Source organism: Phaseolus vulgaris, chromosome 9, assembly GCF_051622355.1.
Source record: "Phaseolus vulgaris cultivar YP4 chromosome 9, ASM5162235v1, whole genome shotgun sequence".
Taxonomy (NCBI): domain Eukaryota; kingdom Viridiplantae; phylum Streptophyta; class Magnoliopsida; order Fabales; family Fabaceae; genus Phaseolus; species Phaseolus vulgaris.
The window spans coordinates 4,072,420-4,090,789 of NC_143506.1; the positions used below are offsets into that span (position 1 = coordinate 4,072,420).

The 18,370-nt window shown below is 29.7% G+C and overlaps 1 protein-coding gene across 1 annotated transcript; it reads right to left on the reverse strand.

Annotated features, from left to right (window-relative positions):
* Nucleotides 1-8,925: 8,925 nt before the first annotated feature.
* LOC137821798 (putative serine/threonine-protein kinase PIX13) lies at nucleotides 8,926-12,318 on the reverse strand. Its single transcript, XM_068626553.2, has 6 exons — nucleotides 11,660-12,318; nucleotides 11,224-11,483; nucleotides 10,136-10,271; nucleotides 9,919-10,055; nucleotides 9,611-9,734; nucleotides 8,926-9,489 (listed from the first exon to the last, which is right to left on the reverse strand). The coding sequence occupies exons 1-6, from the start codon at nucleotides 11,736-11,738 to the stop codon at nucleotides 9,074-9,076; spliced, it is 1,152 nt and encodes a 383-aa protein (XP_068482654.1). The 5' UTR covers nucleotides 11,739-12,318; the 3' UTR covers nucleotides 8,926-9,073.
* Between the last annotated feature and the right edge of the window lie 6,052 nt (nucleotides 12,319-18,370).

An 18,370-nucleotide genomic window follows, 5' to 3' on the forward strand; every position in this document is an offset into this window, starting at 1 on the left:
AATGTGGATGTGGGAAATATAGGAAGAAGAGAGAGTTGAGTTGGTCAAAGGAAAGTATTGAGAGAAGTAAGGATGGAAAAGTTTGTAAGAGAAGGAGGAGAGATTTAAATGATTGAGTGGTGTAGTTAACAGTTGGGGAGGTAAGTAAGTGGGATTAATGATGGGAGTGTGAGAGTGGAGCCAGGGGGAGTGATTGTGGAAGGAGAGTGAGATTCTAGATGTGGGACTCTTATCATTTCGCATTGCGCCCCCACTCATCACTCACTCTTTCAAGGGGATTGGTTTGTGTTGTGTTGTGAGGGGTTGCACTTTATTTATGCTTTTGAGTTCTTTCTTTTGTTTGTGTTGAAATTTCTTGAGGACCCATTAGCCATCATAATTGCTCCTCATATGATGTTATTATATTTTTTTTTTGTCTCTCAACTCAAACAAACCTACACGCCTTGATCATGCAAATCGGCACACGCTGCTGCAGAGGCAACAACACACCACAACCAACCACGCCCTTCCAAAAGCAGATTCCGCTGTGAAGTCCTCAAAAAGGGGTCTAAAGTAGGAGAGGACTAATTTTATTATGATCATTTTAAAAAACTACACATCTTTTAGAACATGTTCACATCATTTAATTCAATTATATATTACTTCAATCATATATTTTCTCTATGCATTAAAATATCAAGTAATAATAATTTATCTAATTAAACAACTTACTTCATAGGTTATTATTTAAAAAAAAATATGTTTTTCCCTAAAATAAATTCTGACAAATGTTTGTTATTTAGTTTAACTATCTTTCTTTTTTCTTCTGAAATCCTCTTTACGTTCGGAAGAAAAGTTTGAATGAAAAGGTATGATTATAATATGTTGACGAGAATGTTTGTAACAGATGCATGAGATGAAAATTCAGATTGGGTGTAAGAATCGGATTTTTAACGGTTTAAAAGAAATGGTTTTAGAATGACAAATGTTATTATAATTGGGAGTTATGTTTTAATCATTTAATTTTTTTTAAATTATTATCTTTTAGATTTATTTTTACTAAACTTTTTCTATATGTTTTTTTTTTAATTTTTTTTAAGTAGTTTGTAATTTGTTTATAGTTTCACTGTATCTAAGTGTTCTGGTCAACTTGGTATATATAGATTGAATTGTAACATCTCCTCCTTTAGTAATGATTATGTCTCAATTGAATGATTTAGGCTAATTAATTGAAATTCCTTGATTTGTGCTCCCTTATACATAGGTCAGGAAACTACCCATAGATGACCAAACATCGAGTGAGACTCATAATCTAACAATAAGTTAATTAATAAAGTTACTATATCTTAAGTTCATTCAATTTTTTATCACTATTCTTAGGTTTCTACTATTTTGGAGTTGTTAAACAAGCAAAATAGCACATAACAGAAATTGAATTTAAATTTGTGTTGAACTATTTTTTGTAACTTTGGATTTGTGTGTTGACATTTTGGATGACTCAATTCTTAGATTAAGTGTGATTTCAAATAAGTGGTTGTATTATTTTTGTTTAAGTGTTGGGAATGCATATATTTATTGGTAGATGAAAAATGTTGTTGGGCATGTAAAAAGCAGGTTGCATTTCCCCTTAAAAACATGCTAGAATGAATAGAAGTCATTAATTTTGATATTTTTTTTAATTAGTTAGTTTTATTAGTTTTTCATATATCACTTTAACGTCATTATACTCACTCAATTAATACTTAAGTGATAACATTTTCTCATTGTCATTCAAACGTTATCCTAATCACTCAAATAATTAAGTTTCTCACTTAGGCTCTCTTTGGATTGAGGAGGGGATGTGTGAGGATTTGAGGGAGTGGATGTGTGAGGATGTATGAGGAAAGTGTGAAGAAAGTGAGGGTGTTTGGATTGAGGTATGTTAGGGTGGATGTGTGAGAAAAGTTTATGGGAGTTTGTGAGTGATGTGATGGTTATGATGAAATTTTAATTTTTTTTAAAGGTGTGAATTGTTACTTTACAGATTAACCCTTGCCTATTAAAAAAATTAATAATAAAATGAGTTGTTTTTGTTTAGAAATGAAAAACTTTCACACATTTCGTAAATTTAAAAATTATAATTAAAAATATATATGTTAAATGTAAATATGTATAATATAAAAACTATAATTAGAAAAAAAAATATGTATTCAACAAATTAAATAAAAACAGAACTTCAAGTAATAAAATTGAAAAATAAATCAAATCTTATATAAATAAAAAGATATTATTTTTTAATATTAAAAACCCTCTAGAAATGAAAAATAAAAAATACTACAACAACAAAAATATAACGTAATTAACAATAGAAAAAATTTTCATAAAAAGTTATAATAAAATAAATTATAACTTATAAACATAATAACTATATATAGAAATATATTAATATAAACATAACAAAAAAATAAAAACAGAATTTCAAATAATTTCTTTAAATATTAAACATATACTATAAAATTAAAAAATAAATCACATCTTATATAAATAAAAAATTACTATTTTTTAATATTAAAAAACTTCACAATAAAGCAATCTAAAAAATACAACATAACCAAAATATAACTTAATTAACCATAGAAAAGGATTTCATAAAAAATAAGGATAAAAACGTATTAGTAGTATAATCCGATATAGTTCAATAATTAATTATTATTATTTTATTTTATTAAATATTTGTGTTAATTAAATTTATTTAATAACTAATATTTATAATAAAGTGTAGTTTTTATTAATAAATTATGTAAAAATACGTGAAAATATATTAATTATATTTTCAGTTTCTAATGATTTTTTTGTATTAAACAAATTAAATATTTAGTATAAAATAAAATGAAAAATGTTTAGTATAACCTTTTGGTGATGACCATGATCCAACCCAGGTAATATTTTCAATTTTAATTAGATATGGTATATTTTTTTCTTTAAAAAAAACTAAATTCAACCATATTTAATAAAATATCTGATTAGAACTTGAAAAATAGGTATCACCCAATCTACTCTAATCACTAATATATAAATGAAATATTTTATTTAACTATATTTTTTTTACACTGATTTATAATATTTTATAAAATAATAAACAAACTTAAAATTTCCTTAAAATTTATTATGATTTGTTTCTTCATTTTAAATATTATATATATATATATATATATATTTTAAACATTGTACAATAAATTTTTTAAAATACTAATACATTTTAATGAAGCATTGTGATACATTCAAATGAGGGTAAATTTGGAAATAAGGAATGCTAACATGACTTTCCTTCTACATCTCTTCATTTTGAGGGGAGAGGATATTTACTGTTCACATGTATATCTTCTCCTTCACTTCCCTACACATCCCTTAATCCAAACCATGGATATCTAGTCACATCTTTCCTCTTGAACAGTACATCCATGGAAGCAAACAGGGGGTTAAGTTATTGTTTGAAGTTTAAAAAAGAGAAATGTCAAACCAATTTTCTTCTGCAAAATTTAAATCATGTGGAATTTTTCTATAAACACTATCATTAAGATAATACACTAAAAGAAATCATGAAATATAAAAAAAAAACACGAATTACATATGGATTTTTCCATATGTAACTTTTGTTGCCAAGGATCCGTGAATGGGATTCAAAATCAGGTTCCTTCAGCAATCAAAGAAAATTTAACCACTACACCAAACAAATTCTTTAGTATTATTATAATTTTTATTATACTTATTATTATTAACAATATTAATAATATTAACAATATTAATAATATTAACAATATTAATAATATTAACAATATTAATAATATTAACAATATTATATGAATATAATCTATACCTATATATAAAGGGGATTCCCCTCTTAACTGCTCTTTATTTTTTTTCCCATTTTACCCTTATATTAATATTTAATTTTATTATTGTATTATGGTCATTGTGTCATTTCTTATTTTTTCTACAATATTTGGTATACGTAGGGGCGGTTTTGAATTGAAAGAGAGGTGGAAGAGTGGTTTTAAATTGGAAGAGATGTGGCGGAACAATTATGAATTAAAAGAGAGGTGGATGAGCGGTTTGATTTATTTTCAAAATCAGTTACATTTTATTAATATTTTATATATTAATATTTTATTATATTTCTATTTTATTCTTATTTTTATTATTTTGTAATTGTTTTTTTATATATAATTTTTTAAAAGAACGGTTAAATATAAAGAGAATTCTCCTAAATAACCGTTTTTGGTTATTTTGTAAACAGTTTTGAATTTAATTTTCTATTTGTTGCTTTTCTTCCTAAATCAGCAGAACGATTTTTCATTTTATTTACAAAACAATTTGAATCAGCAGAACGAAACAATCAGCGAGAGCAGTTCTCGATTTGATACAGAACAATTTATCATTTGATTTACACAACAGTTTTCAATTTGATTCAAATAGATTTTTCATTTCCTCATTTCTTACCTTTTTATTCCTTCCATCATGTAAACTCTCATTTTCTCTCTGTTGATGTTGTTTCATCTCTCTGTGGATGTTGCTTTTGATTTTCTAGAGGAGAACAAGATCGAGAAGTCGATGTGGTTTCATGCGATTAGTCCTTTAAACTTGATTTTTTTTCAAGCCAAAAGAAAACCGTGAGGGGAGTCTAAGAAAAAGAGGGAGTAATCCAAGCACCCCAAGTCACGCGAAGATTTCATCATCTTTCTTAGTCACATTGTGCTTCGTTGCAAGTTCGTTTTGCATTGTGATTAACAAGGTTTTGCCTTCAATTTCTCGATTAATTTTACTCCAAAGTCAAGATGAAGACTAATGAAACTTTTTATTACAGTTCGTGTGTTTAATACATCATGACCTGTGCAGGCTGGACTTGCTAAGGCTTATTAAACTCGACTCAGATAAGTGTGTGTTTGCTTCTGCATAAATAAATCCATGAATTATAGTTTTTTTTATTTAATTATAGCTTTTATTTGTTTTCTATTTTTGGTGTGGTGAGATTTTAAGACATTGTTTGCAAATCCAAAAAATACTTGCAGTTAGGGATTCGTATCTGTCATAACAGTTTTATCTTTGTATTTGTGAGAGGTTTGTTTTGAATTTTCCTGATATATTCAGCCTTGGTTGCTTCATGAAGAATGGCCTACATGTACAGGAGAGGTGAAAAGTGCTTCCTTCAAGATGTGGTTTGTGGGACATGATTTTAGTGGTGCAAGTATTGCTGCTAAAGAAAACACAAAACCTGATATGGAGATTGTAACAAGGGTAATGGGAGTTGAAGTTGGATATCTGATCACACCAATAATTATTTTCCGTGTGCAGCCCACCGCAACAACATTCCAAATGTTCATATAATGAATTGGTGGTTGTCTTGCTATGTTTGAATTTAGGTTATTGAAGCAATTGATCAAATTCGAGAAGAACTCTGCCTCTTTTGTAGGATATAGTCCTTGGGGTACCATATAGACCATATGGAGGTAACCCTTTTGTAATGACTTTCTTGAATTGATTAGGATTAGTAATTTATTTTAAATAATGAATAGTTGTAGTTATTTTTATATTTTTTATGTTGAAAGGTGCTCTCTCTCCTCTCTTCCCTTTCTATCTTTTTTTTCTTTCTGTTGGTTCTTCTATAATAATTTATTATTTACGCCTCTCTCTCCTCTTCCCTTTTTATTTTTTTTGTTCGTTCTTTTATAATAATTTATTATTTACGTCTCTCTCCTCTCCACCAACTATACCAACCTTTTTAAAAATACCATTATCTTTGAGTTGATCTGAGTTTTAGTGGGATCATTCATTTTTTAAATTGTTTTTGTTCAATATTTTTGTAATATAAAAATGTGTATACTTAATTGTTGTATAATAACAGAAACGGTTAGTAGATTTTAATTTTTTTTAAAACAAAAAGAATTTAACCAAAAAAAAATCAATAGATACAAGTTTATTATTTGTTTTTTTAATTTTTTTTATTCGCTGTTAGTTTGAGATTTTATAGAAAATGGTGTTGATTATTAAGGTGGTGTTAAAAAGGTATTGATTATTAATGTTTTAAAATTAATATATTTTGATGTCATAGATGAAAATCTTTTATTCTTAAAAATCCACTTTTTTTGTGAGTATCATTTGGAAGTAAAATATTTTATTTGTTCTCAGTTAATGGAGAGATTGATACGTTAATTTCATTTTTTTGTTATCACCTAACTGGTAGGATAGTGGAGAGATTGATTACTTTTCTATTTTAAATTGATATTCTTCTTTATTAAATAAGCATATTTTTAATTTTAAAATTTTATTTTATGTGTTCGGCAGGAAAGTGGAGAGATTGGTGCCTTTTATTAGGGAAGAGTGGAGAGAGAGGGGTGAAATGTGGATTTATGGACGGTTACTTTTTTTTTAGGCAAAAGAGTGATATATAAGAAAACTGAGAGAGAAATAATATAAAAACATGTTAATGTCTCCAAAATCCTAATTTTGAGATTATGAAACTCTATTGTTGTTCTTCTTCACATTTCATCACCGCCACTTCCAGGTCTTCCGTCTCCTCAATGCTTCAAAAATCCTAATGTTGAGATTCTGAAATTGTGTATTGCTAATTTATTTCATCTCTTTTATTTATCTTATTTTGCTTTTCCTATTTTTCTAATGTATACATTTTATTTTATTTTTTTATATAAAGATGTTTAGTTTCTTTTATAATTAAATTAATAACTTCAATTTCTTTAGTTAAGAATCACATTGTTTTAAACATATTTAATTAAATATAAATATAAATATAAGTAATAAAAAATTAACAAAAATAATAACATATTATTTAATTTGATTAAATTTTGTATTTAATTATATAAAAATAAAAAAATAAAAAATGCGGATACACAGGCGCGAGAGCGCCTGTGTGCCCACTAGTATTAATAATATGAATATAATTTATTTTATTATTATTATTAATAATTATATTAATATGTATAAATTGTATTAATAATAATAAGTATAATAAAAATGATAATATGACCAAATAACTTGTCTAGTCAAATGGTTAATACTTCTCTGATCAATGAAAGGACTTGGGTTGGAGTCTTAACCTGCATTCAACTTTAAATACGAATTTCATTTAATAATAATAGAAACTAATATATAAGCAATTCAAAGTTTTGTTTTTGAATGCAAATAGGGTCTTTCCAAGTTTGTTTTGGATCACCTTCAAAGTTTGCACTAGTATGAACACATGGGAAAGTTCACCAACCAACTATCCAAACAAAGGAAACTGAAGCAATGTGAATACGACTCTGGGAAAGCTGACAAGTAATATTATTATGTTGACAGATTTGAAGTTCACACACACAAAAGAACCTTCTTATGTATAATGGAACACTGACATGGAACGTAAGAGAAAGTGACATTTAGAAGGAACCTGCTTTTGTGAAGAAAAAAATTCATTTTCTGAAAAACTTACTCCGAAATATATTATATACATTCTGTAAAACTTGTTTAGAGATCTTCTTTCAGAAAAGAAAAAAAACTTGTTGTGAAATGTCTTTAATGTGTTCTAGAAATTGTATTTCAGAATTCTCATTCTGTGTTATGGAAATCTTATTCTGTAAATTTCAGAAATTTCAAAAAGCATTTTGAAGAAAATTTTCAAGATGGATAGTGTATGAAAGTCACTTTAAAGAATAATAAAATGATAACTTTTTTAAATTGTGGAGTGAAGGAAGAAGAAACCTATTTTAAACATGTTTGGATCTTCTTATTAGGTTTTTGGAAAATGGTCACCATATCAATCAGTCAACCTGTTATTATTGAAAATGACAAAATTATTCTTAAAGTAACAAAAATAACCTTTAATAAAAAAATTGTATAAATAAAAAATACTTTTGAAACCTTTTATTCGAAAATATTTCAGATATACATATTTTTGAATTTTAGAAATTTTTATTCGGAATGTATTTTTAATTTTGTGTTCGTGGATTTTTTCATCTGGAATGTATTTTTTATTTTTGAATTATATTTATTATTCTGAATTTTTAAATTCAGAATAAGGATAATTTTAGAAATTTAGAAAAATATAGAGTGCAGGTTAGAATTAATATGGTGCAAGAAGAAATTGTCTAAGTTTTTTCTGGTTTTGTTGGGCCTAATATTAAAACGAAGTCAAATTTAAATTTCTTCATGCACTTCCATTGCTTCAATCAGCACCGTAATAAATTTGCTAATTCCCATTCGTCATTCGTATAATCCAGAAACTCCTGGAACATTAAACACATTTTTTTATAAAAATATCAAACGTATAAAAGAAAACCAAATAAATTATTTGACTTTGATTTTAAACCTAAATGATGAAAGATGAATTTATTATTTATTAAGTTAAAATAATCAAAACATTTTCGAGTATTATCAACAAATTTAAACATTTTCGTCATTTTTAATTAAATTTGAATAAGTTGCACTAAACATTATGTAATTTTAAACTTCACATTTAATCGAAACACTGGATTTTCTTTAAAAGTTTCAACAATGTATGAAAATGTTAAACCAAATTCGGTTAATTAGTAATTAACCATAAGATAAAAACAGACCGTGTAATTTTACTGATAATTTCATCATACAGGATAAGTAGTGTAAACAAAAACTATACTGTGATTTAATCATAAACTTTTTATGCATATTAAGATTATTTATTTAAAAATAATTGTTCTAAAAATCTTGCACAAAAGGTTGTGACTAGATACACTATTAAACTTGGCAGGAGGAGAGTTTTGTGGGTATTAGGTCACGAGCTTGTAAAAAAAAAACTTTGGATTTGACTATCAAATTATAAAAAATTTTATGTTAAGTATATTTCACATCTCAGCTAGCCTCAATACTTGTTTTAATCTCTAAAGTTTTAATTTGTTTTAGTGCAGTGTAAATTTGCAAGAACTAAAAGGGATTAAAAAATAAATAAAAGTAGTAGTTTTTATAACTGATATAGTGAAATGTAAAATTGTAGAGGTACAAGATTCGAAATTCATTATGAATAGAAGTGCTTAGAAAGGATAAAGGTGGGAAGAGTGTATGTTGGTGAGAAGGAGAATGAGTTGGTAACCTAATCGTTGTTGTAGTGAAGCGGTGGTGGTGACCGACGTGGGTTATTTGAGTGATGCACCTCTGATGTTTGACGAATTGCAGAGGCTTTATTCCCTTTGGGTTTGTACTTCATAGTTTGTGCTTTTTCTAAGGTTGCCAAAACCTCCACCATGGAGGGTCGTTTTCTGTGGTCAGATTCTAAACATTTGAGGATAAGTTGGGCTACGTGAGATGCAGCTCTAAGTGAATATTGGTCCTCCATTTTTTGGTCCATTATCCTTTTCAGTCTCTTTTTGTCATCCAGAGATGACATACTGCACTGCACCAAATTCTGCATATCCAAGGGTTGGCTTGTGTCCAGAGCTGCTCTGCCCGTTAGTATTTCAAGCAGAACAACGCCGAATCCGTACACATCGCTTTTAACATACAGGTGCCCTGCAATTTTCGCATCAACAAATTATCATTTTTACATTTTTCCTTAGCATATCTCTCTCAAATGCCATGTTTAGAAACAGAGTAACATCTAAAACTACTATTTTATTTGAAGTGGGTATACCTGTGGCGACGTATTCAGGTGCTGCATAACCATAGGTGCCCATGACCCGCGTGGTTACGTGGGATCTACCGTTGACTGGGCCAAGCTTTGCCAGTCCGAAATCTGATAGCTTGGCATTGAAATCCTAATGGATGGTCGCAGCAGAACAATGTGACCAGGTTAAGTTAATGATGGATTTTGCCACCAGTGAGTGCACTTATAACTAACTCATTGGCGTGGAAGAGAAGAAAAAAATATAAATAGTAATTTGATGTGAGAAAGAGGAAAAAGGGTGTGATTATTGACTGAATAAGGAGAGAGATACACACCCCATCAAGCAAAATGTTGGAGGATTTGAAGTCTCGATAGATGACAGACTTCTCTGATGTATGCAAGAAAGCTAGTCCTCTGGCTGCTCCTATTGCTATCTTCAGCCTTATATCCCATGAGAGTGGTTCTGGACCTCCTGCAAGTGCAACATTGCAACAACATCATCATCGATGAGTAATTTAAACAAACAGTTTATGTTTTAGTGTTATTTCTTACTTCTGAACAGGTGGCTTTCAAGACTTCCCTTTTGCATGTATTCGTATACCAGCAGGAATTGATTATCCTCCCAGCAGTAGCCAATTAGTTTAACTAGGTTTGGATGAGAGAGCTTCCCCAAAAACTGCACTTCACTCTGCATCCAAATATTATAAATATCACTATTGGATTACAAAATCAACGTTCATTAAAACTATGAAAAACTGAACATTAATGTTTTAGGAAAACTGGTGCATTTTTAGGAAAATTTCAACATTAATGTTTTCTTTGGCATGTAGTAAAATAGTGCAGCCCGTAGTGAGCCCTTAGTTTTATATATGGGGTCGTGATTCTTGACACCGACACTTGTAAAAGAAAATATACACATTCGGAGTCCTAGTTATTACACATGGACCAATTCTTACAATGGAAAGATTTAGCTAAAATCCAAACAACTTCGAGATAAGCTTTATTATTTTTTTAAGATATCTTTTGATATTAACTATGCCTGCGATTTTTCTTAATTTAAACACACTCAAACACTAAATATAAACACTTTTTTAACAGAAATTAAAATTTAATTCATCGCATCACCAAAGCATAACTTTGTTTATACCCAACCCTTTAGGTATGAGATTTTGTTCACATGAAAGCTGCTCCCAAGATTCTCTCTTAATTTTTCTCAAGTTTTCTACCCATTTTTTTTTATACAATAACAAGAATGTAATATTCAATCTCACGCCAACTGCTCAAATTTCTTCAAAGGTGATAGATTAACGATCGAGGAGGCAAGCCAACCGGCAATTTTTGTCCAATACGAACTTTTGGAACAAAGTGGAGACACAATAGAAGTCACCCAAATTAAATAATCTCAGTTTGAGGTGGGTTATGAATCGGTTATATACGTTAACTCAGCATTCATCAAGGAATAACGTTGATATAGATTCAAATCATGTAATGGAAGTTGCAGTAAGTTAAAAACGCATAACTTATCACTTATCGACACACGATCATGAAAAGCAAAAAGACTTTATGCTTTTGGCGTGCAACCACAAACACGAAATGAAATTACTGTGACAAGAATCTTGAAGAATCAGAAGGGAACATACCTTCCATTCTTGTAGACCCTGAAGGCTATCGGGGTTAGATTTCTTCACCGCAACTGGAATTCCAACACCAACTCTCGAGGGTTTGAACGTGTTCTTATCAATCCACCCTTTGAAAACTCGTCCAAAACCACCTTCACCTAAGACTGTGTCTGGTCTGAAGTTTCTTGTTGTGCTTTTCAACTCATCCAATGTGTAGTTTATAAGTTTTCTCACCTCTTCTTCATTTCTTCCTTCCGTGGTTTCCTTTTTCTCTAATCTTCCTGCATTAAATCACTTAATGCTTTCATTTCTAATGTGGGTTTCAACATCAATCCACACTAATAATCCTATATTTCACCTATGATACTGGAAAAAACAAAAGGGTGAAGAGAAACTATATAGCTACACACACAAACCCACACAATTTGTATATACCGGATCATGATCGTATGTGTACCTTGGTGAGGCTTATTGATGGTGGGAATCTTGTACTGAGTTTTGTTACCATCATCTTGCTTTCGAAGACAGTTTCCCATGAGTGAGACAAAGTGATGATGCTAAAACTGTGCCAACAACGGAACAAGTCTTTGCGATTGAAAAATGAAGTTTATGTGATTGAAAAATGAAGTTGACAAAGTAGGGGAGTTATGATAAAAGTAAGGGGAGGGTTTCCAGGAAAGTGAGGAGAAGTTGAAAAGATAGGGCTGAGGGAAATAAATTTAATTAGCAAACTAAAAAAGGATAAAAGGAAGAAGAATACTGCTTCTTGACTTTTTCTTTGTCTGTAATATTGCTGTCTCCCAAGTTTTGATTTTGTGCTTGTAAAGAGGTTACTCAATGGGAATGATTCCCTAATCCACTTGACTTGTGTACTAATTGGTTAGGGCTTGTTTGTTTTCCACGTGTGTCCAGTGACCAGAAATTGTTGTTGCAAACTGGCAGAAATTCTGGTCTGTGAAATGAAAGATTAAGTCCCCATTTTCCAAATTAAACCTCACGGTAAAGAGCATCTGGGACCAATACAATAAGAAGAGTCAGCCTCTGCGTCACTCAACATTCACACACAGCATGTGAAGACTTTGTGCATATTTTGGTTTTGAAATTGTACTGTTATATGATAAATGGCTCCTTCGATCTTAACCTCTTAAACTAGTCAAGACTTGACTTGGCCACTTATGTTCATACACATAATGTAACCAAAAAAATATGCCAAAATAATTATGAGTTTAATCAATATAGAAATTAGTTTTTTTTTTTTACAGAATTCGTGTAGTACATGTACAGCTGATGTATATAGTATGACGGAAATAGGTCAGAACGTATATTAATTTTATTGAGCTTTGTGCTAAACGTGGTTGCTTTATGCTTGTGTGACGCACAAAAGAAATTGAGACATTTTTTAATTTCATACATTAGAGGAGAATTATAATATGAAAATCTTGTGATTTCGTCAGCATTTCGTGCAGTGAAGAAACAATGTGAGCAATGCATAGTTTTGTTTTCCGTTTTCATGATGTTGGAAAGAAAAAGTGATGCATGTGCAATGAATGAATGTAGGACATTGCCCAAACTCATGCATCAATTCATTTCGGAGACAAAGGGAAAAGGGGTCGGTGCCCCTTTGAAGTCCATTTTCATCTTTCAAGAAACTTTGAATAGGGAAACTTTTGATGAAAATTTCTTAATGATTTCCTAAATTAATGCTTTAAAGAAAAACCCTCTTTTTCTCACTAAATACCATTTATGTTGTTACTATACTCTACTTATACACAATAATATTTTTTTATAAAACTCATTTTTGGACAACACATGAAACTCAAGAAAAAAATAAATAAATAAACTCTCAGAATATTTCTGAAATTTAATAAAAAAAATATTCTCTTTCAAAAGGAACAAAGAAAAACATTGAGGGTGTGTTTGTTTCCAAGTGGGAGGAGGGAGGGGGGAGGAGGGAGGGAGTGTTTTTTTGTGTTTGTTTCCATGGTTTTGAGAGTGGGGGAGAGGATGGAGGCAGAGGGTGGAGGATTTTTTTCTTTCTTCACAAAATGAAGAGATTTGTGGGGATTTAGTAGGATTATTACATTTTACCAAAATACCCTTGTGCATGCATTTTATTTTAATATATAAAATTAAATATTCCATAAATTTATTTATTATTTATAATTTAAAAAATATTTAATTATACTATTAATAACAACATATAATTATAAATAATAAAATAAAATTATAATATCAACAATATATATAGTTATATAAATTAACAAATGAATATTATTTTCATAAATTTTAATGTATTTAATAAATTTATTTCAATTTAACACCAAAATATTTTATATTATATTTTTTAATTTTTTATTAAAAATTGTTCCCGCCGGTTGATCTGGGTCGTCTTTATGCGTGGCTTGTCCTCACGAGCTAGGGCACCTCCGTTCTGCTCCGTTTGTGAGTACCTGAAAAGAAGTGAACAAAGGGGCGCCCTCGCGGCCATTTGCACTCCGACGATCAAGTCAGCTAGCGAGAAACATCAAAGGTGACGCACCTCCGTATCGAACACCGTGACTGAATGCTCTGAAGGTGGTCGAAAATACTGAGTAACTAATGTTGTGTTGCCCTAATTGTCTGTGCGCACAGTGGGTGCGCCGTGAAACAACTAGGGTTTTGTGTGACTCTGTGTAACTGTCAGAATTAGGTTAAAACTTTGATCCCTTTTCAAACGTCCCAAGACTCCTTTTTATACACCTCTCGCATTTAAAGCGCGTTAAAGCGCATTGAAAGCGTATAAAAATATCCCTTGAAACGTTCGAATCTTAACTGAATTAACGCGTACCTTAGCGAACTTTTAGGAAAGCCTTGATGTTTTCAGTGTTTATTGCCACGTGTTCTTCTGACTTGATCGTTACGTTTCGTGGAGGGCCTTACAACGTCGTAACCCAACTTAGGGATAATCCATCGTGTAAGTCCCCCCTTCTTGTAGTGCATTTGCGCAGGGGGTGATTTTCTGGGTGCCAACTCATGCACCCCAGCCTCTAATCAGTTGTCCTGGGAGCGTATATACCTTTCTCTCGTACCATGCACGTGGTTCTCCCCTAGGCGTGACCCTCTCATGGGTCGTATCTGTCCCAGGGTCTCCCAGCGGTGGCGTGGGTGCTTCGTGAGTCAGGTTACCCCCTACTAGTACTAGAACTATGGCCTTGAGGCCACCTTTCTCTTCTCTTTATTACTGTCCAGAGGTACTGAGGTTTCTCGCGGTGTCGCCCCCTCCACGGTCTTTCCTACCCATGGGTATCGGGGGGTGATACCGTCGATGCCTTAACTTGGCGACGCCTCGTCTTGGCGACGCCTACACTTGGCGATGCCTTTATCTGGCGATGCCTACTCCTTGGCAACGCCCTACCTTGGCGACGCCTCAAGTGGTCAATTCGTTGACTTTCTTCCTTGGGTCACTTGAGGGGGTCCACCATATGTTGACTTTTGACTTTGACTTTGGTCAACGTCCGAGGACGGGACGGTACAAAAATATAAATAATTATGGATATTATATATTAAAAATATTTAATTAATTCAAACCTACAAAAAAAAATCATAATTCATTATTTAAATATTTTTTAATAAGAAAGATAATTTTGTTAACTTACAATAAACCATCTTCACAAATTCACTCCATCATCCCTCAATCCAAACAACCTCACATATCCTCACACATCTTCTTCAATCCTCACTAATCCACTCCCTCCCCTCCTCACAAATCCCTTCCTCAATCCAAACAAAGCCTGAATGCTAATAATCCAACCTTATTGACCCAGCGTAACAAAAAATTAGAGATAATCACGCACCATTAATTTTTTAACTACTTTGAAGGTTTTTTCATTTATCTTTACTCAAACTTTAAGAAGTCGTCTGATCTCCTGAAAATTTAGACATGTTATTTTTCTTCACTTGAAGATTCATTACAAGAAAATCATCAAATAGAAACTAATATTTAGATACCAAAATAATTAGTTGTAATAGTAACTAAATTAGAGACCATTTTAGAAACTAAAAGAAATATTGGTTTCTAAATTAGTTTCTATTATTGTAAAATAGTTTATAAATTGGTATCTAATTAGCTACCAATGTTTTAACTACCAATTATTTGGATTCTAAATTAGATACCAATTTAAAAATCATTTAACAATAATAAAAATTAATTTAGAAATCAAAATTTATTTAGTCCCTAAAATTGTCTCTAATTTAGTCACTATAACAACTAATTATTTTTAGTCTTTAAAATTGATTTCTATTTCATGATTTTCTTGTAGTGATTTATCTTTATCCATTTCTTTAACCCAAAACTTAACATCAAATTGATTTCTTTTAAGAAAATATAATCGGTTGTAAAGATGATTCGGATATGACTTTTTAAGGTTCATTAAAAACTAAAAAAAAATATTTTAAATAGTTATTTATTATAATTTTTCAATTATTATTTTTTATTTAATATTAAAATAATTTTAATGTATAATAAAAAATAAAAATATAAAGGAAATATATCGAAGACTAGTTGACGAAAACAAAAAAACTAAAAGACTACTGTGTTGTCAAATTCATTGTAAATGCATGCACTATTGGAGGAAAAACAATCTGTAGACTTATTCTTTGAGTGGGATCCACCAATTTTAGGATCAGTGTTCCAATGTATTTATTTGAGATGAGGTAAGCTATTTAGGATAGCCTTTTACATAAAAAATTATATATGTGAAATGTTAAATAGTCAATGATAATACAAGTCTTTAATATATTATTATTCAATTATAAATTAATATATGCATTAATTTTGTTAATTTTTATAAAAACATTTATGTTTTATTTGTAGTAGTTAGTGTAATAGTCAGATGACTAAGTTAATGTTAAACCTTTAGTCACAACATTATTGTGCTATTAGTTATTAATTAGTTATGAAGGAGACTTGTACATTCAACTTTGACTCACTCCAAATAATATAAATAAGTAAAATATAAAGATATACATTATTAATTTATTAAGCAACACATGGATCAATGAAATAAAATGGATGTATATTAATAGATAAAGACTTATCCATATCACTAAAAAAAGTTAACAGTATAATTTTTTGAGCTATAATATTTTCACAATCAACCTATTATATACCATTAGTTTAAAATTTAAATAATATTTAGTGTTGATTGCTATACTTGTTAACTTATGATATTTTATTATTAAAGTGAAATTCTCATAATATTGTTTATAAAAACTTGGTAGTTAAAAGATAATTTTTCTTTTTTTTATATTGATAGACAATTGAGTTTAATATACAATTAAGTTTGTTTTTTTTATGAGTTTTCATTATTATATATTACATACAATTTATCTAAATTAAGGATCATCAAAATAGACTTAACTAAGAAATTGATCAGAGTAATGTATAAACAAAATTTATTACATCTTTAAAAAAGACAACCTAAATAATATAAATAATTTTTTAGCTGATCTATTTAACTTGATAACCCGTTCAAACTTAAATATATATTATAAATATTTCAATTATATCAAAAATAGAAACTCTCGTTTCTAATTTCATTTTTCTCTTTTCTTCTTAAGTTGCACATGCACAAAGAGTTTCTTCTTCTCCATACCACTTCTCTTTTTTCTTAATTATCTTTTTTTACTAAGATATTAATGAAATCTCATTATCATCCCTACTACATTACCTCCTCCATCCAAATCCTTATCATGAATCGCAATCTCACTTGGTGTGTGGTCAAGTAATTTATCTTAGCAACCTTGTCATTATGTCCTCTTTGATGTCTTCAAGTCAAACACCCTTTAATATGACTCTCCTTGTACTCATATTTTAAATACATGTTATGAGTTTATATATAAGTGTTTATTTTGTTGTGTGTTGATTTTCTTAGTTGTTTGACTTTGATATATACTATTGAAATCAAACATGTTTATAATCTTAAAGCACAAGCTACATAAGCCATTAGAATTCTATTATGTATTACTAACACAAAAGTTACCCACCACACATTTGTTAATTGTGTAGTTTTGTTATGCCTAGTAATAGTAATCTGGATGAAAAAAAATGTTGAGGTTAAGAAAACCAAGACCATTACTTCTCAAATGTGGAATTATGCATTTTGAAAATATCTGTCTAACTAAGGGGTGGAGATGTGTAAATGTAATGATTATGAAAATTTGTGTACATGTATATGAACTTTAGGGTCAATCATTTAAGACAACATATTTCTAAATGTAGTGTATTTTATAATATTAAGGTATAAATTATTTGATACATGGATAGACCATCAATCATGAATCGTCTAGTCTCCATCAATCAATATGGTTTTGTCAAAAGAATACCAATGATGATGGTAATATAATACTTGATTTTTATCTTAAGGGATATAAAGAGCATAGCTAGGAATGATTTTGTATACTTAGTGTAAGCTAGGAATGATAATAATTTTAATCGAGATTTAATTAGTTGTACCTTTTACAAGTTGTGAAGGAGAATCAAACACAAATCAATGTTAGGGTCAACCAATATAAAATTCTAGGTGTTGCATTGTCTCGTCTATTTCTCTTATACTTGTCATCGACTATCTTTTTCAAACTTTTTGCAAAAATCCTTTTGAAACATTTCTAACCATTAAATGATAATTCCAATTTCATATGATCATCATCGTATTGTGAAGAGTTTTTAAAGCATTTTAAAAAGCTCTACTCAAGATCTCTTTTCTAGAGTTTAGTATTTCAACTAAGTACCATGATGTGGGAGTTATGTTGGATAATAAATATAACTTGAGGAAGCAATGGAAAGTTAACTCCTAAGTTTACAAGATGCACATACTAGATGTATTATTAAGCATGACATTTTATTTAGCTATATAGAGTATGGGAGATTCCAAAGATAATTGAAGTTTTAATCATAATTTTAAACCAACTACTAGAATCATTTTAACTATTTACGTCGTGTATCTAAGTGAAAAAATAAAGCTAAAAGGATGTGTATCTAACTTGTGAAAAAGTATGTTTAACTTGTAATATATATATATAAAATTGTAACTACTTGCTAGTGAATGCTCATTTTGTTTATCATAATTGGAAATTAAATAGTAAGTTACTTTCAACATATGTCACTTGTATAATTTACCCATTGGGTTAA

Bases quoted from the DNA above. Each gene is read 5' to 3' on its own strand.
- LOC137821798 (XM_068626553.2), bottom strand. From the start codon at position 11,738: ATGGGAAACTGTCTTCGAAAGCAAGATGATGGTAACAAAACTCAGTAC. The intron at 10,272-11,223 runs GTATGTTCCCTT...ATTTGGATGCAG, and splicing joins AGGGTCTACAAGAATGGAAG to AGTGAAGTGCAGTTTTTGGG. The intron at 9,735-9,918 runs GTGTGTATCTCT...ACCATCCATTAG, and splicing joins CCAACATTTTGCTTGATGGG to GATTTCAATGCCAAGCTATC.